The 27636-nt window shown below is 53.1% G+C and overlaps 2 protein-coding genes across 3 annotated transcripts in view; one reads left to right on the top strand and one right to left on the bottom strand.

Moving 5' to 3' along the window:
* The first annotated feature begins 1249 nt into the window (after positions 1-1249).
* On the top strand, positions 1250-9190 carry Tmem120a (transmembrane protein 120A). The gene is made up of 12 exons (XM_076923185.1): positions 1250-1467; positions 3149-3267; positions 3462-3578; positions 7429-7488; positions 7684-7779; positions 7860-7949; positions 8041-8106; positions 8204-8265; positions 8356-8448; positions 8553-8617; positions 8720-8788; positions 8874-9190. The coding sequence occupies exons 1-12, from the start codon at positions 1387-1389 to the stop codon at positions 8985-8987; spliced, it is 1032 nt and encodes a 343-aa protein (XP_076779300.1). The 5' UTR covers positions 1250-1386; the 3' UTR covers positions 8988-9190.
* Positions 9191-9333: 143 nt separating this feature from the next.
* The window catches only part of Por (cytochrome p450 oxidoreductase), a 60758-nt gene continuing 42455 nt past the window's right edge, over positions 9334-27636 (bottom strand). For both annotated transcript variants that reach the window (XM_076923184.1, XM_076923183.1), the window contains exons 3-16: positions 16880-16928; positions 15362-15490; positions 14524-14673; positions 13939-14063; positions 13745-13834; positions 13082-13180; positions 12124-12240; positions 11919-12037; positions 10990-11171; positions 10755-10904; positions 10380-10650; positions 10149-10294; positions 9971-10056; positions 9334-9848 (exon numbers count right to left, since the gene is read on the bottom strand). In XM_076923184.1, the coding sequence (XP_076779299.1) occupies positions 9704-9848; positions 9971-10056; positions 10149-10294; positions 10380-10650; positions 10755-10904; positions 10990-11171; positions 11919-12037; positions 12124-12240; positions 13082-13180; positions 13745-13834; positions 13939-14063; positions 14524-14673; positions 15362-15490; positions 16880-16928 (1858 nt within the window). In that variant the 3' untranslated portion in view covers positions 9334-9703. The remainder of the gene's footprint in view (positions 9849-9970; positions 10057-10148; positions 10295-10379; positions 10651-10754; positions 10905-10989; positions 11172-11918; positions 12038-12123; positions 12241-13081; positions 13181-13744; positions 13835-13938; positions 14064-14523; positions 14674-15361; positions 15491-16879; positions 16929-27636) is intronic.

Genomic DNA, 27636 nt, shown 5'->3' with positions numbered 1-27636 from the left:
AAATCTTCCACGTTTTTATTACACTGTATTTAAAATTTTGTACTGTACCTTGCATGCACTTCTTCTTTGCCTGCATATATGTCTATGCACCACATATGTGGGCCTGGTACCAGAGAAGGCCGGAAATGGGTGTTGGATCACCTGGGACTGGATCTTTGTGAACCACCACGTAGATTTAGGCCTTGAACCCAGGCCCTCTGTAAGAGCAGCCGGTGCTCTTAACGACTGAGCTTTCGCTCCAGCCCCCACACTTCATTTTATATGTGTAGGCTTGCCATGGTACACGTGTGGAGGTCAGAGAGCAAGTTGCTGAGATTGATTCTCTGTTTCCACAATGGGAGTCCTGGGATCAAAGTGAGGTCACCAGGCTTGGCCACAGGCACTCTTATCTGCTGAGCCACCTCATGGGCTCAAATTCTACAAGTCCCCAAGGGACTTGCCCAAAAGCGCTTCCTCAGACTCAGAAGAACTCGGGGTGAAGGTGCTTACAAGGGGACCGATGAAGAATGTCGGGTGTTAATCATTCAGAAAATATCCCCCCATCCCATCACTGCCTCCTAGAACTTTCCACAGAGTGGTACGGGTGGTAGGGGAGTATCCTTGATGATGACAGGAACTTTTGATCCTTCTGCCTGCACCTTTCAAATGCTGTGATCACCGGCATGCGCCTCTGCGTCTGGCTCATTGTGTGTGCTTGGATGAAAATTGAACTCTGAGCGTCCCGCATACTAGGCAAGCTCTCAACTCGAGCCGCACTGGTAAGGCTTCAGAAGGGACACGGTGAGAAGTTTTGTATTTTAGGAGAGGCAGCCTAAAAGCTAAGGATGGAGGAGAATACGGAGAACTCGGGGCCAGGAAAGGGGTGTCTGTAAAAGCTGAGAGTCGAGGGTTGTCCCTAGAGAGGCGCAGCTTCTCAAGGACAAGTGTATGAAGCGCCGGGCGAGGTGGCTCACGCTTCTAATCTCGGCACACAGGGAGGCAGAGGCAGGGGGATTTCCCGGTTCCAGACCAGCTAGGGCTACATAGTGAGGAGGTATCTAAAAAAAAAAAAAAAAAATCAAAGAAGCACATGTCGCCTTGGTTTGTGAGTGGTCGGAGGAAGCCGACTTTGCGGGTAAAAATGCTGGACGCCCAGGTCTGGTCTCAGTTAGAGGAGACGCCCTGCGGGCCAGCGTCCCCGCCCAGCTCTCGTCCCTGGCTCCGATTGGCTGCTCGTAGGGGCGGGGCTCGCGCGCAGATTACGCCGGGCCTTTTCCCGTTGGCAGTCGCGGCGGCGCGAGCCCGGAAGCGGACGGGGGCGGTGGCGGAGGCTCCTCCGGCCGGCCGGGGTTGCAGCTCCGTCCTCCCCACTCGCGGCTCCCCGCGGCCCGTGGCGTGGACAAAGACATGCAGTCCCCGCCCCCGGATCCGCTGGGCGACTGCCTGCGCAACTGGGAGGATTTGCAGCAGGACTTCCAAGGTATCCAGGTGAGCTTCCCTGCGGCCATCCAAGCCCCGAGCCACGTCTCTGTCTCGGGGACAAGAGTCCGGCAGCACTAGGTCACACATAGGGTAGCTCGGAGGGGTCAGGGGTCGAGGCTTTCCCTCACTTTTCTTCTTAAATGTCCGATGGCAGCCCCGATTGCCCGCGCGTTCCCTGCGTGCCTGGGCGGGATCTCTCTGTACCGGGATATCTCGACTTTGTGCAAAGGCCTTGAAAACTAGTCAGGACTCCTCTGTTGCCCCTCCCCCTGCACTGCTACTCGATGCGGGACCCTGTCCCCTTCCTAGAGAGCAGTCACCCGAGGCAGAACCCAGCCGGGCCCAGCCTTTTGGGTCAGTCACCCTGCAAACGTGCAGCCGGACAACGCCTTCCCTGCCCTTGGCTAACTTCGTACTAAACATCGCAGGGAAGCAAGTTTAGGTAAATTTCAGGCCTGGTTGGGGGATCTCAGCCATCTGAGACGTAGGGACAGCGCCCACCTAGGGATAGAGGGAGGCTTGACCCAGTACATGTGGCTCTTTCTTGTAGGGAGAGGTGGGCGGGGCAGACTTACCAGGACCTCCTGGATTGGTAGAGAGACCATTAGAAAACCTCCCATCCCAGGATGGGTTTGTTTGTGGCCACTCTGTCTCCATACCAGAGAGAGAAGGAAGCCGATGCTTCCTGGAAGGTTGTCACTGGACAGAGGTGGCACATTCTAGAGCTTGAGGAGGATGTGGCATGAGAAACAGACCTAAATAGTGGAGCCTAGCCAACTGGAGACTAGGTTAGACCTTTGCCTCTACTGGACTGTGCCCAGCCTCACGTGTCCAGGTCTCCCCAGCCTGCTGGCACTAGAACTTTCCCTAGAGGCCTAGACAGCTCCATGTCTCCCAGTTTTGTCATAATTACGATGACCTCAGCCCCTGCCTTGATTTCCCCACACTGCCCCTTGCCCTGTCTTTAGGTTGCAGCTTACAAGGTTCACCCACCAGGGCAAAGTGCTTGGGGAAGCTTTGGGCCAAAGGTGCTTGCAGGAGGGGAGTGGATGGGAGGGACTGGTCTTAGGGCGGGAAGCCTGATAGTCTTTAACCTGAGAGGAAACCTCAGGAATGCCTGACTAGACGGCATCATGGATATCCCTGGTGTCCATTCTTTCATGCTGGGTAGGCAGGAGGATCTGAGAAGGTAAGGGGTGGGTTCAGGCAGCCCCTTTGAGAACAGCAGTTCTCAACCTGTGGGTCACGACAGGTTGACTGGATTGCCCTTTCACAAGTGTCTGCTAAGACCATCAGAAAACACAGATACTTACATTATGATTTGCAATGGTATCAAAATTACAGATCGGAAATAGCAGTGAAAACAATTTTGTGGTTGGGGGAGGGGGGTCACCACACCATGAGGAACTGTATTAAAGGATTGCAGCATTGGGAAGGTTGAGAACCACTGGGCTAGAGAGCACATTTAGAATCTAGCTGCCAGAGCTGGAGACAGCTGACCTGTTGTTGAGGACATGTACCACGGAGGGTCTGAGTTTACAGGAAGAAGCCTAGCTCCTGGCTTGCCTCAGGAACAGAGCAATCTCTGGGAGGTCCCTGGGCAAGCACAGAAAGTTCTACCTCTGAGAGAGCTGGTTCACTGCCCAGGCAGCTCCCCAGTCAAGCCAGTGCCTTCTCCTCATGCTAGGAAACACATCGCCTGTACCGCCTCAAGCTAGAGGAGTTGACCAAACTCCAGGACAACTGCACAAACTCCATCACACGCCAGAAGAAGCGGCTTCAGGAGCTAGCCTTGGTGCTGAAAAAGTGAGGGGGTGACGTCTCGCTGGGGGTGGGTGGTTGACTTGGGGTGGGGTGTCACTGGGCTTCCCCTGGCGTGGCTCCTCTACCCTTCTGCCCTGGGCTTTGTTCCTTTTCTCTGTCCCAAAGGGTTCCCACAGGGTTTCCTGCAGGACTTGGGCTCCTCCACCTGCCCTGCCTGACTCCTGCCGTACTCCCAGATGCAGATCCTCTCTCCCATCCGAGTCCATGGTGGCCGCACAGGAGCTGGAAAACCAGATGAAAGAGCGCCAAGGCCTCTTCTTCGACATGGAAGCCTATCTGCCGAAGAAGAACGGGTGAGCCTTTTCTTCTTCCAGCTCCAGAGATGTGACACCCTAGTCTGTCTCTCAAGTCATCCAGTCAGTAAAGGAGGCCATGTTGATGGCCCGGCTGTCCGACAGCTCACTGTAGTGGAATCTTCAAGGGAAGTGTTCAGGGAAGTGGAGCCTCAGTGATGGATGTCTAACCCCACACTGGGGTTAGACACAGCTTCCCGGTATAGCCTGAGTCATCTTCAGAGGTGAAGAATGAGCTAGCGAAGGCCTGTGGTCCTAACACCCTGGAAGCGTAGGCAGGAGGATAGAGAGTCCAAGGTCCTCTTTGACAACATAGTGAGTTCAAAGTTAGCATGGTCAGCATAGTGTGTTTCAGGCCAGCCAAGGCTATATAGTAAGATGCATCCTCCCCCCCCCCAAGAAAGCAAAACAAAAAAAACTACCACCACCACCACCAACAACAAACAAACAAAGCGGCTAGAGAGATGGCTTAGTGGTTAAGAACACTAACTGCTCCCCCCAAGGGACCAGGGTTCAATTCCCAGCATTTACATGGTAGTTTACAAGTCTGTAACTTCATTTCCAGAGGATCTGACACCACCTTCTGGCCTCCATGGGCACCAGGCACACATCCATACTTGCAGGCAAAACACCCATGCATATAAAAATAATATAAAACCCAAAATTAAACCAGGGGCTGGGGGTGTAGCTGACTTGGCCTTAGAGTGCCAGCACACCGTGACTGATGCCCTGAGTGGCAGGGCGGGGTCTGTGTGGGGAAATGAGTTAGTGTCCTAGCTAGTTTTTATGTCAACCTGACGAAAGCTAGTGTCACCTGAGAGGGGGGACCTCAACTGGGGAAATGCCTCCGTAAGATCAGGCTGTAGGCAAGCCTGTTAATTAGTGACTGGGGGAGGGCACAGCCCATTGTGGGTGGGTAGTGCCATTGCTGGGCTGGTGGTCTTGGGTTCTATAAGAAAGCAGGCTGAGCAAGCCATGAGGAGCGAGCCAGTAAGCATCACTCCTCCACGGCCTCTGCATCAGCTCTTACCTCCAGGTTCCCATACAGTTTGAGTTCCTGCCTTGGCTTCCCTCAGTAGACTGTGATTCAGGATACGTAAGCCAAATGAACCAGTTCCTCCTCCAGTTATATCTGGCCATGATGTATTATCACAGCAGTTACCCTGACTAAGACAGAAATTGGTACCAGGATAGTAAGGTACCAGGATAGTAAGTGAGCATATTTTTTTTTTGGGTAGAATTGTAAGGACTTTGGAACTCTGGGTTAGAAAAGTCACTGGAGCTTGGAAGACACTATGGAGAGCCGTGCAGGCGACGGAGGCCTGGCTTGGGAGGGTCAGAGGGAAGTTAAGGGTTCTGTTGTGCACATTTGCAATTTAGAATTAAGACTCTGCAGTTCTGGTCCACATTCTTTAGGGGCTAAAGAATGAGCAGTGATTAAGAAGAAACCAGAACTTAGGCCATGGTGGTGCACGCCTTTAATCCCAGCACTCAGGAGGCAGAGGCAGGCGGATCTCTGAGTTCAAGGCCAGTCAGGGCTACAGAGTGAGCTCCAGGACAGCCAGGGCTACACAGAGAGACGCTGTTTTGAAAAACAAAACAAAAAGAAACAGAAGAAGAAGAACCCAGAATTACTCATTATTGAGGTGAAATCTTTGGGGAAGTGTCTCCTTAGAGTCTGTGTTTCAGAGGTGGCCAATATTGTACCTCATGCTGGCAGATGAACTTGGTTACTGGTTTTGAAGGCATAAAGGGTCATGGAGAGCACCCGAGGCTTGGCTGCTCTGAGAGGCCAGTGGAGTCTATTGGCAAAGGTGTGGTTTCATAGTTGACCCCAAGATTGAAGGGGTCGTGGAGAGAAGTTGAGGCTTAGCATCCTAAAGAGAGCCTGGGACAGGGGATTGGTGAAAGTGCTGCCCAGTTGCAGAAGGAGACCACAGCATTTTGGAAATGCCAGTATCGTGGGATGATCACCCAGGACAGGCCCAGCCGTGGAGTGGAGCTGGCCTGAGCAGAGGAGACTGTCTGTGGGCTGAAGAGGAGGGGCCAGAGAAATAACCCAGGCTCTTCAGTGGGGCTCAGGAAAATGAATTCTAGACATTGGATACCAAGTTATTTATACAGCTGGAATTTGGTTTTGTTTTGTTCAGATTTTTACTATGTCCTGGTTCTTCTCTCTTATAGAAGCACACAGTAGAGAGAACTTGAAAGAAATTTTGGAGTTTTACAGACTTTAGATTTTAAAAGGAATTTTGTAATTTTTTTCCTTTTGTTTTTTTGAGACAGGGTTCCTCTGTGTAGCTCTCACTGTCCTGGAACTCCCTCTGTAGACCAAGCTGGCCTTGAACTCAGAAATCTTGTGCTTGCCTCTGCCTCCCTAAGCCTAATCCTAACCCTGAGTGCTGGGATTAGCAGCACTCAGGGTTAGGATTAGGCTTAGGGACTTTTAATTTTTTGTAATTTTTTAGAGACTGGGCTTTTAAAATGTTTGAGTTTGTAAAGTCTGTACTAATTCCAAGTTTGGTAATGTGTTTTATGTTGTGATATTTATTAATATGAGATCTTGGGGATAAACAAGAAAGGAAAGGTTATCATTAAATAGTATTGCCAAGCTGACAAGGGTCAGTAGTCCTGGCTAGATTTTAGTCAGCTTGACACAAACTAGAGTCATCTGAAAGGAGGGGACCTCAACTGAGAAGACACCTCCGCCTCCATGAGATCAGCCTGTAGGGACAAACCTGTAGAGCGGTTTCTTAGTTAGTGATTGATGGCAGAGGCTCCGCCCACTGTGGGTGGGGCCAGCCCTGGGCTGGCGGTCCTGGTTCTACAAGAAAGCAGGTGGTGTAGGTAGGCGATCAGGAGCAAGCCAGATAGCCTCACCCTTCCTTGGCACCTGCCTCCAGGTTCCTGCTCTGTTTTAGATCCTGTCTTGGTTTTCTTCGGTGAACGGAAATCCAGGATAGGTCAGCCAAATAAATGTCTGCCCCCAAGTTGCTTTTGATCACGCTGTTTCATCACAGCGATGGTAAGTCGGAGACACTGGGAAGAGGCTCGGCTGGCTCACGTGGAGTTCAGGCTTCCCGCCTGCTTTGCAGCCTCAGGCATCTCTCTGTTATCTATGCTCTGAGGCCTGAATGGGGACAGAAGCCCTTCTACAGGGTGCTGCTGCTTAGTAAAAGACACAGTGTTGCTGTCATGCCTGGAGTGTCTCTGAAGACAGATGGGCTTCATTAGTAAGAGGGGTAGACATACAAGGAGCTTCCTTTTGTTTGTTGGGTTTGGTGGTCTATTTTTTAGACAGGGTCTGTTGTACCTCAGGCTAGCCTCAACTCTGATCCTCCTGCCTCCACTTCCCAAGTTCCGGAATTACAGGTGTAAGTCTTTATGTGGTGCGGGGCGCCACTCCCTCTTACCAGCTGAGTCATCCTCCACCTGGAGTTTTGAGGAGAGGCCATTGAGGTGGGAAGGAGGTCCAGTGTGTGGCTCTGTATGGGAAGGGAACTCAACCAAAAAAACCCAACAGCAATAAATGACCATCTCCCGAGATGCCATCCCCATGCCTAGACCCGAGGAGTGGTCTGGGATATGGGGATGGTTTCTCACAGAGGACAGCCAGGGCTCTCAAGGTGCCAACATAGGGAGGTCTCAGGCAAACACCATAGGCTAGAGACACTGCTTACCCCAGGGCGGGATTCAGGAGCAGGCAGGGAGAGATGTGTAGGGGTACCGTGTGTGTTGGTCAGTGGCACCCCTAAAGTTTAGAGCAGTATGCCAAGGGCACAGGGAACGCAGCACGCGCTGAACTGCGCTGTTTCTCTGTCACTGAGGCCCCCTTCTCCTGTTCTCTTAGGTTGTACCTGAGTCTGGTTCTGGGGAATGTCAACGTGACACTTTTGAGCAAGCAGGCTAAGTATGTGCAGGTCGTTGCCAAGGGTTGGGGCTCACCCAGGGCTCTCCATCCACCTCTACCCTGACTTTGGTTGGTGTGGTCTTGGTTTCTGGGTCAACTTCTCCAGGCTGGCCTCTGGGCATGGTGGAGACCTTCCCCCCCTCCCTTGCCCGCCCCAGGCGGCCTGCCCATGAATGCGCGCCCCTCCCCCACCAGGTTCGCTTACAAAGACGAGTATGAGAAATTCAAGCTCTACCTCACCATCATCCTCATCGTCATCTCCTTCACCTGCCGCTTCCTGCTCAACTCCAGGTGAGTGTCTTGGTTGCGATCTGGTTGCGGACAGTGTCAAGGGCAAGGCTCTGGTATCAGTTCTGTACCCCGCTCCCCAGGGTGACAGACGCCGCCTTCAACTTCCTGCTGGTTTGGTATTACTGCACGCTAACCATCCGGGAGAGCATCCTCATCAATAATGGTTCCAGGTGCGCATGTGCAGTGGGGCGGGTGGTGCTACACACAGGCTATCTGTGAGGTCCGCTCTGTGTCGCAGAAGTAACTGATGCCCTCTTACAGGATCAAAGGCTGGTGGGTTTTCCATCATTATGTGTCTACATTTCTGTCAGGAGTCATGCTGACCTGGTGAGTGACCGAGACCTCAGCTGGCAGGGGAATGGCGTGAGGCGGGAGACCTAGGCTCTCATGCCCCTCACTTCCTCTGATTTCTCCCTAAATTTAGGCCAGATGGACTCATGTACCAGAAGTTCCGGAACCAGTTCCTGTCTTTCTCCATGTACCAGAGTGAGTTCCCTAGCTAGGGAGGGGAGAAGGGGGCAGAGACCCTGTGGCCTGGAGCGGGCCTAACATGCGCAACCTGCCGCGATCACCTAGGCTTTGTGCAGTTTCTGCAGTATTATTATCAGAGCGGCTGCCTGTACCGCCTGCGTGCCCTGGGCGAGCGACACACTATGGATCTCACTGTAGGTGAGTCAGTTGGCCCTGCTCTGGCAGCCCTGGCGAAATGCGGGGGTGGGGCTTTCCTGAGGAGGGTATCTGATCACGTCCAGCCTTTTCACTATCCCCCACAGAGGGCTTTCAGTCTTGGATGTGGAGAGGCCTCACCTTCCTGCTTCCGTTCCTCTTCTTCGGACATGTAAGTCACACCCGGATGTCCTCATCCACCCCTTGGGTGTCGGCCTCTGGCTCCGAGCCCCACCGGACACTACACTTACTGAACAGACTCCCCCCTTTACAGTTCTGGCAGCTCTTTAATGCGCTGACATTGTTTAGCTTGGCCCGGGACCCTGAGTGCAAGGAGTGGCAGGTGAGCCAGGGGTCCGGAAGGGATGCATGGGAGCGCCCATTAGACCTTGCCTGTCCTGACCTGGGACTTCCCTACCCCCCCGCAGGTGCTCATGTGCGGCCTCCCCTTCCTCCTCCTCTTCCTCGGCAATTTCTTCACCACCCTCCGAGTGGTGCATCAGAAGTTCCACAGCCAGCAGCACGGGAGCAAGAAGGATTAAGTTAAACCTGATGCCAGCCCCAAAGGGGCTTCTGACCTGTGTGCCAGGTGGGGCGGCAGGTTGGGGCACCCCTCATGTGTAGGGGGTTCCCTTCTGTGCCCCCTGGGCTTCGTGGGCTCTGTGGGCCCTGAGGAAGGCCTGGGCCTGGAGCCCAGCTTTCAGGATTTGGGTTCTAGGCCTCAATAAAGGAAGAGCGGCATGGAGATGCCTGGTGGATTGTGGATGTGTTCTCCCAAGGGCTTGGGGTCCCAACAAGGCACCGACTCTTGGCTTCTGGTCTGGGGACGGGGGTTGTCTAACTGAAGCAGATCCCAAGATTGATCTCATAAACTCAACACTAGGCAAATACAGAAAACAACTTTATTCCAAGGGGCCAGGTTATTTAAAATTATTTACACTCATTCAAAATCACATGTTAGGGGCCACACCCCAGCTCTGTGGAGAGAGGAGCCCCTTCTGTACAGCTGCTGAGGACCTAAGGCACCCATCACCCAAAGGTGGGTCCGGTCCCTCTTGCCATGTGCCCTGGGGCTGGGCTGCCTGGTACAATGGACCAGGCTCTGCCTAGGGGCCCAGGAGGGCATCACTCGGGCCTGGAGGAGTCAGTCCCTGGGCCTCCCTGTGTCCAGGCCAGGAAGGAACCACCCGAGGTGGAAGTCGGCAGAAGGAAGTTAAAGAAGTGATTACAGGGATCGAGGGGCGGGAGGGTGGCAGTCCTAGCTCCACACATCCAGTGAGTAGCGGCCCTTGGTCATGAGCTTCTTAACATAGTCCACAGCCTGGGTGTGCTCCATGGGCCCAAGCTCAGCCACAATGTCGTAGAAGGTGTTTTGCACATCTTTGGCCATATTTCGAGCATCCCTAGGTGGAGAAGAGGGGACAAGAAGGTGTGGTGGAACTTGGTGGGTGGAGCCAGCCTGTGGGTGGAGCTACCCCATAGGTGGGTACTTGGCACCCCAGCCTCCCCAGTCCCTTTTACTCACCCGCAGACATAGATGTGGGCCCCACCTTCATGGATGAGCTTCCACAGGTGTTCTTTGTCTCTCTTCAGCAGATGCTGGACATAGACCTGGGGGAGGGGGCGGCGGTGAGCAGGGCACAGACCCCACAGCACCACCGTCACAGGGCAGCCCAGCCTGTCAGCGCGGCTGCCCGCCTCACCTTGTGGGCCTGCTCGCGGGAAAAGGCCACGTTAAGCTGCGTGAGGGTACCGTCCTTGTGGAAGCGCGCTAGCTCTTCACGATACAGATAGTCCTCGTCCGAGCGCCGGCAGCCATAGTAGAGCAGCGTCTCTCCAACCTCCTTGCCTGGGCAGGGGTGTGGCTACGGTGAAGGGGAGCCAGGCCAGGCCTGGCCCTAAACTGACCACAAAGCCAGAGCCCCACGACTTACCTTGCTCTCGAAGCCAGGCTCGCTCCTGGATGAAGCCCATGAAAGGGGCAACCCCAGTGCCGGGGCCCACCATGATAACAGGCGTGGTGGACTTGAAAGGCAAGCGGAACTGAGATTTGCGAACGAACATGGGTACCAGGGCCCGGCGGCCATTCTCTCCGGCTGGTTCCTTGGCCCGAAGCCAGCTGGTGGCCACCCCCTTGTTCACTCGTCCAGACTTCGCTTCGTACTCCACAGCCACGGCGCAGATGTGCACGGAGTTGGGGTGAACCTGGAGGAAGGACCTGTGTGAGCCGGGAGTCAACCCCCTAGAGACGCGTCCTAGGCGAGCATCCAGCATCCACTGCCCTCCCCGGCAGAGCTGGTGCCCTTCACCTTAGACGATGAGGCAATGGAGTAGTAGCGGGCCTGCAGGCGTGGTAGCAGCTCACACAGGTGGTCGATGGGCGGCCGCAGTGACGGGTAGTCTTGGAGGATGGCTAGGATGTGCCTGCGGGCCTCCACCACCCAGCTCAGGTACAGCTCCTGAGGAGACATGGAAGGAAGGTATGGGCAGCCTGGAGGTGGGGTGTGTGTGTAGATGTAGAGCCATGGGGGTGCGCAGGCTCACCTTGCCCTCGCCTGAGGATGACGCCATCTTGTGCAGGTGCTCCTGCTCCGAGGGCTCTGAGGCATACTGCGCCAGCTCATAGAGCACGTTGGTGCGAGGCGGGTTAGTGATGTCCAGGTAGTAGGTGAGGGCCGTGCGGTAGGTGGTGGGGCAGGGGAACGGATGCTTCTTATTTGAGTCCTCTGCAGCAGGGGATGGATAGGACCGAGTTGAGGCTCCCCCCTTAGATGCTGCAGGCCTTCGTGAGCAGGAGGCTGGCTCCCCAGCCTGCTCTCAAGCGCCTCCCTGACTCTGTGACAAGGCTCAAGCTTTCTGCCAGGCTTGAGCTGCAGGCCAGCCAGGGAGTGCCATTTATAGGCTGCCAGTCTTAGAGGAAGCACGGTGTGTGTATGTATGTATGTGTATATGTGTGTGTGTGTGTGTGTTGTGGGGGAGGGGAGTGGCTAGACAGAAACCAGCTCATGTGTTCTCCCTGAGGGCAGGGGCAGGCCTTGGGTGAGTACTAGATGCCTGTGTCCATGGTGAAAGGCCTGGGTTACAGCATCCTTCAGCACCTGTGCACCGTGAAGGACCCTACCTAGTGGGCACCGAGGGCTGCTGACCCCAGTTCTTGCATTTACCAGTGAGGACGGAGGCCCAGGAGCAGGGAGGCAGCAGCCCACAGCCACTGAGGTAGCCGTGGAGCACAGGCCTAAGACTCAAGATTTGGTTTGGCAGCCCTTGTCCAGGAGCATGTGGGGGCTGGGCTTTCCTAGCTACCTGGGAAGCAGGGCGGCTCTGCCTCCTGGCCACAGGTGTCCTCTGTAACTATGACAGAGGACAGAGAGCAAGCCAGACCTCTACAGAGATGGTGTCTTGGGGCATGGGGCCTTTAGCACCTGACGGATCAACTTTGAGGCCTACACAAGGCCCTCAATTCTGGAACTTACCATCGAGATTGTTTAGAGACATGACAACATCCAGGTCAGCCCCCAGGATCTCCCCAATCTGGTTGACAAGGGTTGAGTCGTTGGCTGGGTACACAGCCACGTGATCTCCAGACTCATACCTAGACGGAAGTGCAAGGCTTAGGAGGAAGCAAGCAGATGACTCGGGGCCAGGCTTGCCAAGGGGAAGACAGGAGGCAGCAGGTACCTGATTTTGGAGTCTGAAATGTCCAATTCCAGGTGCATCAGATGCCGCTCAGTGCCTTGGTTCAGCTTCCGGTTGGTAGTGACAGCAGCCAGGAATGGATTCTTGGCATCAAAGGGTCTGATGGGAAGGAAGGAGGGCAGTGATTTGCTTGGGACCTGCTTGTACTCATAACTGAGAGCAAGAACTGGGGGGTTGGGGGGGGTGGTTCTGAGCCTTCCAGGGACATGAAGGAGCCAAACTGAATGTGGCAAGGGCTGTCCCTGCCCCATAAGTGTACTGAAGTAGGGGCAGCAAAGGGACACAGACAGGAAAGTTGAGACCCTCTGCACTCTGCCCATGGGGGTCCTGAGATCGCTGCATGCCATTTGGTTTCCCCACCCACATTCAGGGACCACAGTGTGGTTAGAAGTGACAAGTGGAGGAGTCTGGCCCAGCAGGATGGCTGGCTTGACTCCAGGTGACCTGGGTCACTAGGGAGGGCTCCAGCGTGAATCTGGGCAGCACCCAGAGGTAGGAAGGGTCAAAGCGAGCGATATGACTTGGACTTTTCATGTGTCCCGGCCTCGCCTTGCAACCTGCCATGCAGCTGAGGATCAGATAACCGTGGACTTCCGGTCCTCCCGAGCCTGCAGGTGTGTGCTGCCACGCCCAGTCTATGCAGGCCTGGGGACGGGACCCAGGGCCTCACATGCGTTATGGAAGGAGCACTGGACCAATCGAGCTGCATGCCCAATGTGGTGGATTCTAAGGAAAGAATGGGACTTTTTGCCCAAGTCTAACTTGCCAGGGCTTGGCTTCTAAGGCCTGAATGGGGAATAGCACCTGTCCCTTGGGCAACTTGTACCTTTCTAGAGAGTGGACATGAAAGTGCGGGTATCCCCACTGTGCTCATTCACATGACTCTGGGGGAACACACATCTCCCTGGGCTGTCAGCCCCATGTCCCTTCCTTTACTCACGGTTTCTGGTTCTCGTAGCTCTTCAGACGGCCCATCTCACCCGTGTACAGCTTGGCTGTGTCCATGTCGTTGTGGACCACGAGCTCATACTGGCGGATGCTGGGAATGGAAAAGCCAAGGCTGAGGTCAGGGCTGGCAAGAGAGAAGCTTCAGGGTGAGCCAGAGGGGACATGGATGGAAGACATGTGACAAGCTGGGCAGTGGTGGCACACGCCTTTAATCCCAGCACTTGGGAGGCAGAGGCAGGGGGATTTCTGACTTCCAGGCCAGCCTGGTCTACAGAGTGAGTTCCAGGACAGCCAAAGCTATACAGAGAAACCCTGTCTCGAAAAGCCAAAAAAAAAAAAAGACATGTGACAGTAGGAAGCAGGGTACCCTGTGGCAGATTATAGAGAAGGGTGGAGGTCGACCCCCGAGGGCCTGAGAGGACTAGCTGGCCATGAAGCACAGGTGTGAGGAAAGCCAGCAAGCCAGCATCCTGGTGATGCCACAGGACAGTAAGGGAGACGACACTTCATCCTCTTCCCCTTCAGAGAGCCAGCCTCCTTCCCCTGTAACAAGGATCCCCCAGATCCTATGCCTGAGCTCTTACCACCCCCACACATAACCCACTGTGTCCCCAGGGCCATCCAGCCCAGGCCCCAGCTGTGGCCTTCCACTTACCTTGACTCCTCCCCAGTGGCTTCCACCCCAAAGAATTCGCACACTGCCGGCCAGAACTGCTCCCTCCACGTGATGAAATCCTCTTCCAAGCTGGAGAGAGAGGCTAGCCGTCAGCCTGCTTGCACCCCTGCCAGGGGTAAGAGACCGGCTCACATGCCAGGCTGGGACCCACACCACTGGGGTGTGACACTCACTTCCCATCGTCGTCACCAAGGCCCAACTCAAAGATGCGCTGGGCGCCAAGCTGCTCCAGCCGCTGGTCCACATACTTGCCCATGGCGTTGAAGTGCTCATAAGTCTTGTTCCCAAGACCAAACACCTGTGTGGACAGCAGGAGAGGCTCTGAGGCCAGGACTTCAGCCCTTCTGGTGGGATCTGATGTCTTTGGGGTGGACTGTACCCTGCACTGGGAGTCTGGCTCTATGGGTCCTGAGAGGAAGAGCTGAGAGCTTTATTTCGGAGACCTGCAGCCCAGAGGTAGCTCCTTTTACAACTAGTCCTATGTCTCTAACGCAGCTTAGCTGGGGGTTCCAGTCCTCCTTGCGTGGCCAAATTACCCTGTTTGGGCCTTTCGCCCAGTAACCAATGTTCCTAGGAATCAGCAGGTAGCATGGGAGGAGTCCAACGTTCTCTGAGTGAGGCTCAGGCCCTCTGCTGGAAGCTACCTGCCCTGTCAAACTGTGGAGGAGCAGAGGGGGGCAGTTTGCACAGGAGAACCCCAGGGTTCTGGGGAGCTGCCACAGGCCAGCACGTGCCCACAGGAGTCGGTGGGGACTTACAGCAAACTTGACCCCAGTGAGGTCCACATCAGTCTCCTGCAGCCAGTCATAGAAATCCTGCGCGTTGTCGGTGGGGTCGCCCTCTCCATATGTGGCCATGCAGAAGACTACCAGGGACTTGTCGATCTCGGGCAGGCTGCTCAGGTCGGCCTAGAGAGACAGGGGTGTCACCACCATGGCCTGAGCCCACAGCTGAGCAACAGAGTGGCAGGTGGGAAGGCTTGCCAGGAGGCCCCTCATGCATCGCCCATCAACTTAAAACCAAGTCTGGAGATGGGGGAAGACCCCTGTGGCAGGAGCGTGGAGGGGACAAAGTGCACCCTAGAGCGATGTCTCTTCAGCTGGGCAGTGGGTGTGTGCATGCTGCCAATGACCTTATATGGAAGCCAAAGAGGCAACTTGCCCCTAGGCCACCTGCTCCCGCCCTGCCCTGGCTGATGGTGGTTTTGTGCACTGCACAGAGCGAGCCTGAGTAAGGGAATGGTGTAGGCAGTGTCAGAAGAATAGCCTGGTGAGCTGGCGGACAGTCAGGCGCAATGATGCTCCTGGCCCTAGCCTTTAAGGACATGGACGAGGTCTGTCATCCTGTACTGGTTTACAAGGAACAGCATGGGCAGGATGGCACATGGATGAGAAGGGACCCCACTGTCCCTAACTATAGCTTCTCCCGACTCCGCCATGACGCTGTCCCCACTCTTCCTCAGCTTTAATGTACAAGTGACTAAACGGAGGGCAGACTTCGAGCTCTTTGAGATGCCCTCATCCAATACCTTCCACAGCCAGGGAAGAGGCATCCCGGGGTCCCTCACACTCGAGCAGCGGGTTGGGGCACACTCACCAAGTCATACTCTTCAGGGTCTGCGGACATGCCCCGCATCCCATAGCGGTGGGCATCCTTGGACAGCCGGTTGGCAAACTCCTCAGCGGTTCCCGTCTGGGAGCCATAGAATACGATAATGTTCCTTCCCTGAGCAAAAAAGCAGACACACAGGGTCAGTAAGGGGGCCAGGAGACACAGGGCAGGCCTGGCAAGTGGAGCCCTCTTAAGGGTCCTCTCTCTCCTGGCTGTCACAGATACTGTGATGGAAGAGGACAGATGTCACCTGAAGAACTCCAGCTGGAGTCGAAGGAATCTCACGCTCAGTACTCAAGATCATAATCAGGGCTCAAGATCATGGTCCCGGAAAAACCACAACCTAACATTGAGTATGAGAAGTGAAGTTGGGGGCTGGAGAGATGGCTCAGTGGTTAAGAGCACTGGCTGCTCTTCCAGAGGTCCTGAGTTCAATTCCCAGCAACCACATGGTGGCTCACAACCATCTGTAATGGGATCTGATGCCCTCTTCTGGTGTGTCTGAAGAGAGTGACAGTGTACTCACATATATAAAATAAATCTTTTTTTTTGTTTGTTTGGTTTTTTTGTTTGTTTTGTTTTGTTTTTCGAGACAGGGTCTCTCTGTGTAGCCCTGGCTATCCTGGAACTCACTCTGTAGACCAGGCTGGCCTCAAACTCAGAAATCTGCCTGCCTCTGCCTCCCAAGTACTGGGATTAAAGGTGTGCGCCACCACCGCCCGGCAAAATAAATCTTGAAAAAAAAACAAACAAAAAAAACCCCAAACCAAACCAACCCAAGGAAAGTGACCGGGAAAGTATGGATAGCAGATCTCCGCCTTGCTCTGTGTATGTTTGGATCACCAACACTGGATATGATCCTTCGGCATCTGTGGGGGTCCACGATTCTCATTCACAAAATACCGAAATCTGCAGGAGCTCAAGTCTCTTGTAATAACACAACACAGTGAGGTAGAGGCTAGCGGGATGGCTCAGTGGTTAAAAGCACTGGCTGCTCTGGCAGAGGACCCAAGTGCAGTTCCCTGCACCCACGTGGGGTGGCTCACAACCATCTGTAATTGCAGCTCCAGAGATCCAATGGCCTCTGGCCTCAGTGGACACCTGCATTTCTGTGCACAACCCTCCTCCATAGACATAATTAAAAATAATAAGATTAAGCCAGGCAGTAGTGGCACATGCCTTTAATCTCAGCACTCAGGAGGCAGAGACAGATCTCTGAGTTCAAGGCCAGCATGGTCTATAAAGCAATTTCCAGGACAGCCAGGGCTTCTTCTGGGGAATGGACTCAAAACTGTAACCTGTGATAATAAGGGAGAGAGTGTTCTTACATTTCTATTTATCCAAGAGAAGCAAGAGCAGAGCCCGTGTGCTGTGGTAAGGTGAGGGCGCCCTTAACATCCTGACCTGCTCGGTTCCGATAGCTCTCAGGAAGCCCAGTCCTCTCCTGGCCCCCTTGGTACTCAGCAAAGGATGTTCTACTAAAAACAGAAACAGGGATCTCACCGTTTTCTTCATCTTTTCCACAAAGCTGCTCTCTTTGACAGATGTGACCCTGAAAAACAAGACAGTCTGATGGGGACAGAAGCGGCTATGACAGGCTGTGCCACCTGCAGTGGTTTCTCAGGGGACAGTCCACCTGTGCTAGGCCCTAGTGGCGAGGCCAACAGCTGGGAGTGCCTTTGCGTGCCTTGACTCATCAGTGAGCTGATGGTGATCGGCCAGCCTCAGCTAGGGGCTGGCCTGGTTATTTGCCCATGTTCTCTTTCCCAGTGCCTGGCTCCTCTCTCCCTCTCCACCCTCTGGCCCCTTTCTCCCCTTGCCTTCATCTCAGGCAGACAGGGCACAAGCTGAAAGATGTTCTAGTTCCAGCGGGAGACAGTGAGCCAATGGGAGACTCTATGTCAAAAAGTGTGGTCAGGGGATGTGTGTATGTGTGCTAGGGTGTGTGTATGTGTGCTAGGGTGTGTGCATGTGCGGGGGTGGAGCAGCAGCTGTGCACGTGCAGAGAGAGCCCAGTAATTACGAGGGCTCGATCCCCAATCATGAGGGTGAGTTTGCATCCAGTGCCACATGACAAGCTGTACATCCTGTGCACCCTCTAGCTCAGATGTGTACACAGCTGCATTCACTTACAACAAATATATACCTTGTTTAGTAAGGTTTCTAGCCCTCGGGGTGACTTCTGACCTCCACAATTTTGTACGTCATGGGCATGAGCATGGACACTCATCCTCACACACACACAAATACAAACTCACAAGAAGACAAGGACAGCCGGGCAGATGTGGCACACGCCTTTAATCCCAGCACTCGGGAGGCAGAGGCAGGTAGATTTCTGACTTCCAGGCCAGCCTGGTCTATAGAGTGAGTTCCAGGACATCCAGGACTACACAGAGAAACCCTGTCTTTAAAAATAAAAAAAAGAAAAAAGAAAGAAAGAGAGAGAGAGAAAGAAAGAAAGAGAGAAAGAAAGAAAGAAAAGATAAGGAGAGTTACAAGTGGGAAGTCATATGTAGTGGTGGCTCAGGCCTTTAATCCTAGCACTTGGGAGGCAGAGGCAGGCAGATCCCTGAATTATAGACCAGCCTGGGCTACAGAGAATTCTAGGACAGCCAGGGCTACACGGGGAAACCGTTTCAGAAAACAAAAAGTAGAGACTAGCGTGAGAGAAGGTGTTCTAGACGGAAACCCAGCGCATGCTTCTCTGGCCAAGTCACTACACCCTCATGAGTGGACAGACATAAAGACCCCTGACCTGACCTCTGAACCTTCCCCCAATCCCTACTGTCCTTCAACACAACATTTGAGCTCCCTCAGAGCAACCTTCCTCTGCCTCCCCTAACACCAAGGCCACCGTCATCACAGGGCACATACATCAACGCAGTGCTTCCCTTCACATATGCAGTTCGCTCCCTTGAGGACTGGCTGTAATGGGGGGGGGGGGGGGGCTGGCATGAACTCTGCACGCAATTCACGGCTTTCCTGCATGGCTGGCCCAAGTCTTCCACCCAGCATCTGGCAGGCAGGGGTGGACAGCAGCCTCTGGGGACATTTCCCGCTCCCTCCCCTCTCTGGGTTGAGAAGCCAGTTCCTGGCTTTTCTCAAAAGACAGATGTTTCCATAGGAATCACATCTCCAGCACACAGGGCAGGGCAGGGCAGGGCACTGTGCCAGGTGCTGAGGGTGGGGACTAGAACATGGCATCTCTGTCTTCCAAGGGCATGTCCTGTCCCTGAGCTGGAGCCTAGGGGAATCACAGCAGAAGAGGAGCCACGTAAGAGACAGAGCTGACTGCAGATCTAGGCCCTGTCACCGCACAGGCATGTGACGGACATCCCGGCCCTAGTCTCTGAAGGCCTTAGCCACTTACTGAACTTGACTCTGCAGTATCCCGAGTCCTGCCAGGCACCCAAAACTTGAATGACACTCAAGGGGACAAAGGTCTTCTAGGAATGGCTATCTGAGCCAGTCTGTGATTTTGTCTGAAATCGCCCAGCTGCATAGGCGCACAGAGGTTCTCCAGCCAGAGCCAGAGGGACAGGATATGCTGGGCTCCATTCTCAAGAGATAGAGCAGCAAGCTCCCAAGGGCCTGGGCCTGAGGCTAGTGTCCTGCTAAAGGTGAAAGGGGTCAAACTCCAGGCCAGCTGTCTCTGGCCATGGTACGGTAAGGGCCCCGAACAAGTTTACCTAGAGATACTCACCCTTGACCCTGGGAGAAAAGACCATGACACTGCATTTCTTGTGTGTGTATGGGGGATGGGGGGGGGGTCAACCTCTGGTGTTCCTCGGGTGCTGTCTCTCTCATTGCCTGGTGCTGCTTAGGCTGGCTGGACACCAAGCCCCAGAGACCTGCCCACCCAGTGCCTTCCCAGCACAGGGATCACAAGTCTACCACAATGCCCAGCTTTTTAAATACAGGTTCTGGGGTCAAACTCAGATCCTCATGCTTGTGTAGCAAGGATTGAACCGACCCATCTCCCCAGCCACACCTGAACACTTCTGAGGCCCATCCTGTCCTTTAATTAGCTCTACTTTGGCTCCAGAGACAGGAAGGACTCTCTATCAGCTGCCCTCACTCATTCGAATCCAGCAGGGACAGTGGCCTCTGGGCCAACAGAGCCAGAGGACCCTGTGCTGATAATCACAGGATGTCTCTCCTGGGCAGCCCTTCCTACCTGGGAGGAACTTCTAGCCAGAGAAAAGGAAGCAGACCTGGTAGCACCCAGAGGGTCAACTAACAGCAGCCCGTTTGACCTAGCCCCAGGAGCTGCCTCTCCCTTTAGCAATGGCTGGCAGCCATGTGACCCCGGCCATGGGCTACTCATACATCGGAACTGACCTTCTCAGGATGGGCTCTTCCGGTGGAGATGAGTAGGCACACCCCATGGTGCCCCTGTTCCCAACAGGGATTAAAGAAAAAGGAGGGTCCCACACTGAGCTCTGCTGCTGCTGGCTGAGAGCTGACAGAAGGGAAGTTCACTTCTGTCCATTCTCAGTGTGATGGGGTAGGCTGCCTGGGCCCAGAGACTGTGAAAGTACCACCAGACACCCCAGAAGTCATCTCAGAATCCTTCGGTACCTCTGCCTGCCTCGGTCCCCATGAGCCTGTGAACTCTGCAACATCTGGCCGCTCCAGCGGGACTCGGGACTGAGACTGCAGCCTCCCATGATCCCCTGCGGCTGGGGTAACACCCCCCTCACACACACACACCATGGACTGAGAGAAGGCGAGAACCTTTCCACACACACACACATACACACCCCCACTCAGTCTCCTTGGTAACTGTTTATATCAGAGCCCCGCTCCCCACACCCTCCCCCTTTCCCATTAGGAGAAAGAAAGGATGGAGAACAAAGCTATCCCAGCCCCGACGCAGAGACGTGTGCAGGTTGCAACAAAAGCCAGCCTTCGTTGCAGCAAGAGTCCCCAGAGAGAACTGGGGAGTCAAAGACACTGACTGGGGCCTTGTCACCCAGGCACATCCTGGCCACTACAGAGAGATATACTTTCCCTTCCTGTCCCATGCAGTGGGAGCAGCAAGCACAAGGTTTCGTGTCTTATGAACCCCCTTTCTTGGTACCCAGGCCCAGACCCCAGAGCACTGTGCAGGTGGCAGCTGGCCCAAGTTGTGGGAGCCAGACAGACACCACATGGCTCCACAGCAGAGCCTGAAAGGTTCCAATTAGCCCCACCCACCCAAGCCCTCACCCTCCACTGGGAACAGGCGCCTCTGAAGTCAGCTGCAGGCCACCAGAGTGGGTAAGAAGACAGGAAGGGTGAGGGGAAGCACTGAGTCATTGGGAGAACCCAGATGCCCCAAGGGGGTGCATTTTATTTTATTTTTTTCTCCAGTCCCAGGCAAGGAAGAGAAGCACTTCTGAAAGCCGAGGCAACTCAAATCTAATTTTCTGGGGGTAGAACTGATTCCTCCTCAGATGTCCCGCTGCCTGGGAAGGACCTGGGAAGCTGCTTTTGAACTTGCAGAGCCTGGCTGTCTGGTGACTAATGCCTCCAGGCCACAGGGTTAACAGGCAGAAAGGGCCATGAGAATGGTGGCAGAAGGGGACAGCAGCTCCCCGCAGGATAGATGGCCAGCTTCTGCTAGCAGAGGTCTGTGCAGAGCTAAGAAAAAAATGGTAGGTAGTGTACCACAGGGCTCCGCTCCTCGGGGAGCCACTTCAAAAGCTAGGAGCTAGCCAAGGGTGAAGGGCTGGCAGAGGCCTCGGGCCAAATCCTAGCCCCCAGAAAGACTTGATGTGGCAGGGAGGGGGAGGGATTGTGGGAGAGGGTTGTCAGGAAGGGGAGAGGGCAATGATTGGGAAGTAAAGTGAATTTTTAAAAAGGGTTGGGCCAGGTGGTGGTACATATCTCTGATCCCAGCACTTTCGAGGCTGAGACATGAGGAGAGAGTTCAAGGCCATCCTAGACTACAAAACAAGTTTGTCTCAAAAAAACAAAAAACAAAAAACAAAACAAAACAAAACAAAACCAAGCAAGCAAGCAAGCTGGGGGCTCAGTGGGCAGAGTAGTTTTCTGCCACACAAAGCCCAGGGTTCCACCCCCAGCACCATATAAATTGCCACGAGACGACTGGGACATATATACTAGTACTTCCTGGAGACAGGAAGAATCAGAGTTCAATGTCATCCTCTACACAGGTACATAGCAAAGGCTAGCCTGAGCTAATGAGACAACAACAACAAAAAAGGAAAACAAAAAACCAGGGCCACCATGCTGGATAATTTTACCGACTTACACAAGTTAATGTCATTCATCTGAGAGGCAGGACCCTCAATTAAGAAAATGTCTCCAGCCAGGTGGTGGTGGCGCACGCCTTTAATCCCAGCATTTGGGAGGCAGAGGCAGGTGGATTTCTGACTTCCAGGCCAGCCTGGTCTACAGAGTGAGTTCCAGGACAGCCAGGACTACACAGAGAAACCCTGTCTCGAAAAACCAAAAAAAAAAAAAAAAAAAAAAAAAAAAAAAAAGAAAGAAAGAAAAAGAAAAAAGAAAATGCCTCCATAAGATCTAGCTATAGGCAAACCTGTTGTGTGTTCCCTTAATTAGTGATGGCTATGGGAGGACCCAGCCCACTGTGAATGGGGCCACCCCTGGGCTGGCAGGCCTGGGTTCTATAAGAGCTCAGGCTAAGCAAGCCCTAAGAGCAAGGCAGTAAGCATCACTGGTCATCCACCCAGCAGGCTAGTTAATAGCCTGGTGACCTTTTGTGCTATCTGTGTGACAGATCACACCAGGTCCTCCCTCAATCCTTATTGTGAGCTCATCCATCTACAGAACCTATTTTTTATGGGACTTTATCACATATAATCAAATCTACAGAACCCATCTTTATGGAAGATGCCACATGTACTTCACAAAGAATTCTGCGGTAGAAGTGTCTTAAACTTTATTGTGTAGAGGGGATTGAGTGCTGGCTGTGGTGGGCGTGTCCTAGACCCCTGCACTCACCCCTGTGGCCTCTGCTTCAGCTGCTAAAGTGCTTTTATTGAAGCTGTCTTGAGCAGGCCACATCTGGAGTGTCAATAGAAAGGGCAGAACCCACTTGATCAGAGAGCAGAAAAATGCAGGTGACCTTAGCAGGTGACAGCAGAGGTCCCAGGCCACTGCTTGCAGAGAGGCCTCTTCTAGCCACTTCTGGGTCAGACACTGTGTTCCCTCCCCTCCCTTCATATCGACAGCTGCCTCTAACATGCCTCACCCCCTCACCCACCCCTCATCCCCCCACCCCCGTTTTTTGAGACAGAGTTTCTCTTTGTAATAAATAGCTCTGGCTATCCTGGAACTCTCTCTGTAGACCAGGCTGGCCTTAAACTCCCATATAGCTGCCACCTCTGCCTCCCAAGTGCTAGAATTAAATGCATGGGCCAGAACACCTGGCTTTTTCTCTCTCAGAGAAAAAGTTTTTAAATTTATTTATTTATTTCCGTATTTTTTTTTATGTATGAGTGTCTTGTTTGCATATGTCTGTGTACAATGTGTGTACCAGGTGCCCTCTGAGGTCAGAAGATGGCATCAGGTCCCTCGGGACTGTGAGCCACCATGTGGATCAAACCCAGATCCTCTGTAAGAGCAGCCAGCGCTCTGAACTGTTGAGCAATCCCTCCAGCCATGGATTTTTCTTTGAGAAATACATCTGTGTTCCTACTTAGTGATCACAGGTGCAAGGCCATCTATATAAAAAGGGTGTCCCTGACTGGAAGAACCGAGACACCACCCCACCCCCACCACCCGCATGCTCCTCCATCTGTTGACTCGATAAGATAAAGTCGGAGGACGTAAAAGCTGCCTGCAACCTTGACTCCAGGCAGTGCTGCAATTTTAAAGGAGAGCAGATCCCAGAATAAAGGTCACTTGAGGAAATCAGAGTCTTTGTGCTTTTCTAAACAAGCCCCAGAGGGCCACAATCGGCCAAATCGGGATTGTAGGAAACTATGAAACGACGGGCTGGAGTTTCTTTCACAAGTATTTCATGGGTGAGTCAGGAATGGACAGAAGCCAAGAGCTTAGGGAACGATGCTGTGTTTAGGAAAAGGTGCTGTTCTCAGATGGGCAGCACTGGAGGTCTACCTACAGCTGCCAGGCTGGCGGCGAGGCGTTTGGGGGTGGCGGGCCATTGTGATACTGACTACATAACTGTATGTAGTCAAGACTCATGGGGCTCTCGGACGACTCAGAGGGTAAAGGCACTTGCTGCCAAGCCTGATGCTCTGAGTTTGATCCCTGGGACCCGTGTGTGTGTGTGTGTGTGTGTGTGTGTGCGTGTGCGTGTGCGTGTGCGTGTGTGTGTGTATAGTTAAAAAAGGGGGAGGTTTTAGAACTGGGGGTGTGGATCTAAGGTAGAGCACCTGCTGAGCATGCACTGAAAGAAAACCCGAGAGGGATTTCATTATATGCAAATTATACCTGAATTTACCCTATTCCCCTCCACAAAGAGAGAGGGATATGATGTTGTTAATCAATTACAATAAACGGGTTTCAGATGCTGAATTTTAACAGTCTAACGTATAAAAAAAAAATTTAAAGACGAAGCTCCGATCAGCCAATCAGAAATAAGAACAAACACCACCTGGGAAGGGCAATTGTGAGGGTAGAAGTAATTGTGTGATATCTAAGAGTGGAGCGAGCGAGAGGAAGCGGAGTGATACCAAGGCTAGTGAGACAACTCTGTGGCGGAAGGTGCTAGCCACCAAGACCGGTGACCAAAGTCCAGTCCCTGCAATCCATGCAATGAAAGGAGAAAGCTGATTCCTGGGAGCTGTCCTCTAAGCTCTTGGTGATCAGGAGATCACCAAGGCCAGGCTTGTATCAAGGAGATACAAGGCCAGGCCTGGCTTTCTCTCACAGGTGCTGGGGACTCTATCTGGGGGTCCCATGACTACACAGCAGACACTTTAGCCCACCCAGCTATCTCTTCAAACTCTTACTTCGGCTCGGTTGGCCACACTTGGCTTAACTTTTCTTTTAACTGGATCTTACGCTTTCCCTTAAAAAAAAAAAAAAATTCTCTTTTCTCCAGCCACACCCCATCACTCACTGTTCCTGTCAGTCTCTGAAAACTCGGTTTTCCTCAATTTACAGCAGTAACAAGCCATACCCAGTGTCCCACAGGACCTCCAAACTCTGCTCAGACACTCCTTAAACCTGCATGTCAGAGCCAAGCCCCTCCTATCTACTCTAGGTATCCAGAGCCCAACCTCAGGGGCCCTCTCCTGGGACAGTGTCCCCTCTCAGGGGACCACATCCTGGAATGGCTTCTCCAGCCTCCTCCTTCCCCTTGCCCTCCCTCCAGCTTCCTGAATTACCTGGATGCTGCCATTGTGAAATCAGGGTTGGTCACTTGCTGCTCCCACAGCCCTCTGGTGTCAGGCCCCAACTTGTCCCTTCTAACTGCACGTCCCACACTCCCCTGCCACTCCCCAAATAAGCCTGTCACCCTAGCATCTCCTCCACCTGTGACTATGGACAGCATCATCCATTGCTGCCCAAACCCGGCTTTGCACCTGAAGCTTCAGTCATGTTGCAACCCTTTCTAGAACCCTCTGCCATCCCCAGTCTGAATGGATCCCCACCCCTTAGGTTCCCTAACTCTGTACCTTTGACCCCAGCACAGTGTATTGCAGAGAATCTGTGTACAGGGCTGGGCTTGTTTTGTTCCCAGGCTTTGGCACAGATGTTTGTGAGTGTGAGCCAAGATTTTCAATAGCACCCACCATCTCCAGGCTCTCCTTGTACTAGAGAGGCCCAGAATATGCTACATACTCCGCTCCTTAGTAGAGTGCCACTCTCAGCAGGAATTCTGCCTGAGAGAGCCGGTCAAGACAAAGTTCAGGGCAACATGAACTTCTCAGGCCAAGGAGGGCGTCCTGCCACAGTGATGCTGACCTGGCCCAGGAAATGGGTACTTCAGGCTCTCGGTGTGACCTGCAGAAGGTCCCCAGCTGGTATCTTTACTGGCCACACATGGTCAGGGGCAGCAGGGATAGTGTTCAGGCTTAGATGTTTAGAAAGCGATGCTTAGATCTGTGGGAGGGCTGCAGAGGCTTGAGCTCCCAGGGAAGAGTCATCTGGGTACCCAGGGGCACCTCCTGACTTGTTTTGTACCTCTCAGGACTCACAGTGCTTGCTGGCCAGACTGCAGCTGGCTTGTTATTTTGGCTTGCATAAATCCATCCCCTTGGGGCCAGGGATGTAACTCGGTTTGCATCCCTGGGAGCGTTTGCCTAGTATGCACAAAGCCCTCCCCACTTCCCCTAGTGTGATGCCGGGCATCACATACTCCAGTGAGGGGTTGCACACCTGTAATACCAGCGGTGGGTGGAGGCAAGAAGACTCAGAGTAAAAATGCCTGCCCATAAGCCTAAAGGCCTGAGCCGGATCCTTCGGCCCCCATGGTGTAAGAAGAGAACTAACTCATTGGCCTTTAACTTCACCATTTACACCATGGCATATATCTATGTGCATACATACATGTATGTTTGTACACACAACCCCACGCCCAATGGTTTCATGCTCCATAGCCTGCAGACCCATATCAAGGCCTTCAAAGACTCAATGAGCGTTCCTTTCTAGAAGTCACCAGAAGCCATGATAAGAATGTATGCTATGGGGCTGGGGGATTGAGAGGGTGAAGCATGGTTTTAATCCCAGCACTTGGGAGGAGGCAGGCAGAGCTCTATGAGTTTAAGGCCACTGAGGCTAGCCTGGCCTGTAGAGCAAGTTCCAAAACACCCAAATCTTGTCTTGAAAAACCATAAGCAAACAAACAAACAGTTTTTAAAAAGCATACTAGACCAGGAGGCATGTGTCTTTGACCTCAGGAATGGGGAGACAGAGAGGATCGCTGTGAGTTTGAGGCTAGCCTGGGCAACACCATGAGAGCCTGTCTCAAAAAATTAAACAAAACAAAACAAAACCAGCAACAACAAAAACCAAAACAACAAAAATACGTGTTTAACGTGTTTTAACAAATCCAATAAACTTACACACTCTGATATTCACAAAAAACAAACAAACAAACAAACAAAAAAAAAACGTAAAAATCCAAACTAAGAACCAACCAACCATATTTGTTTCAGTTTCCCAAGTGCTGGGATTAAACAACCTCTGAACTCTTGATCTTCCTACCTCATCTTTCGTGCTGGGGTTACAGGTGTGTGCCATCAAGGCTGGCCAACCTTTCCGACTCAGGGTCTCGCCGAAGTTGCCTAGGCTGGCCTTGAGCTTTCTTTGGAACTGAGGCTAACATCTGGAAAAGGTTGGGTGGTTCTGCACCTCATATGCTTTCGGAGAGAAGGGGGGGGCTCCACTTTATAAATGGTGGAACAAGGCCAACTTGGATGGTAGGACATGGCTACTTGTCCCTTTATCTCTGAGTGAGCACATTTACCACAAATAGTGTCTCCGCCACACGAACAAACGTACCTAGGGACAGCCCCAGCTGAGAGGCCGGACTCCAGCTCACTGTCCTCCGGTATCCCAGCAGCCTAGGTGTGGCTCTACCTTCAGGACTGCCTCCTAGGCTCACCCTAAAGATCCCCACCAGGCTGGTTTCTGTCACAGCCTCAGGGATGAGAGAAACTGGTGTCTGTCCAGCCCAGCTCAGAGCTACAGCACAGAGGCCCTGCTTAGACAAGGGACACTAAAGTCTCTCATCACCTGCTTCTACAAAGCACATTCCATCACCCTCGCTTCTCAGCTGCTTTTTGCTTTTCTAGTCCAGACTAGCCTCAAACTTGCTAGATAGCGGAGTGACCCTCAGCTCCTGATGCTTGAGCCCACCTCCCGTGTTCTGGGATTACAGATGTGCTTCAGTCTTTTTACTTTGTATGCTAAAATTGTGGGGGCTGGTGAGATGGCTCAGTGGTTAAGAGCACTGACTGCTCTTCCAGAGGTCATGAGTTCAAATCCCAGCAACCACATGGTGGCTCACAACCATCCATAATGAGATCTGATGCCCTCATATGGGTGTCTGAAGACAGCTACAGTGTACTTACACAAAATAAATAAATAAATTCTTTAAAAAAATAAAAAATAAAAATAAAATTGTGTGTGTGTATAAGAGAGAGAGAGAGAGAGAGAGAGAGAGAGAAGGCAGACAGACAGACAGACAGACAGACAGACAGACAGAATGAATATGGTGCTCAAGCGACCATGTATCAGCGGAGGTCAGAGGACAAACTGCAGGAGCCTGTTCTCTCCTTCTACCATGTGGGTCCCAGGAATTGAACTCAGGTTGT

The sequence above is a fragment of the Arvicanthis niloticus genome, chromosome 24, assembly GCF_011762505.2.
Source record: "Arvicanthis niloticus isolate mArvNil1 chromosome 24, mArvNil1.pat.X, whole genome shotgun sequence".
In the NCBI taxonomy this organism is placed as follows: domain Eukaryota; kingdom Metazoa; phylum Chordata; class Mammalia; order Rodentia; family Muridae; genus Arvicanthis; species Arvicanthis niloticus.
The sequence above is the reverse complement of the archived record's forward strand: the minus strand, read 5'-3'. Positions and strand labels throughout refer to the sequence as shown.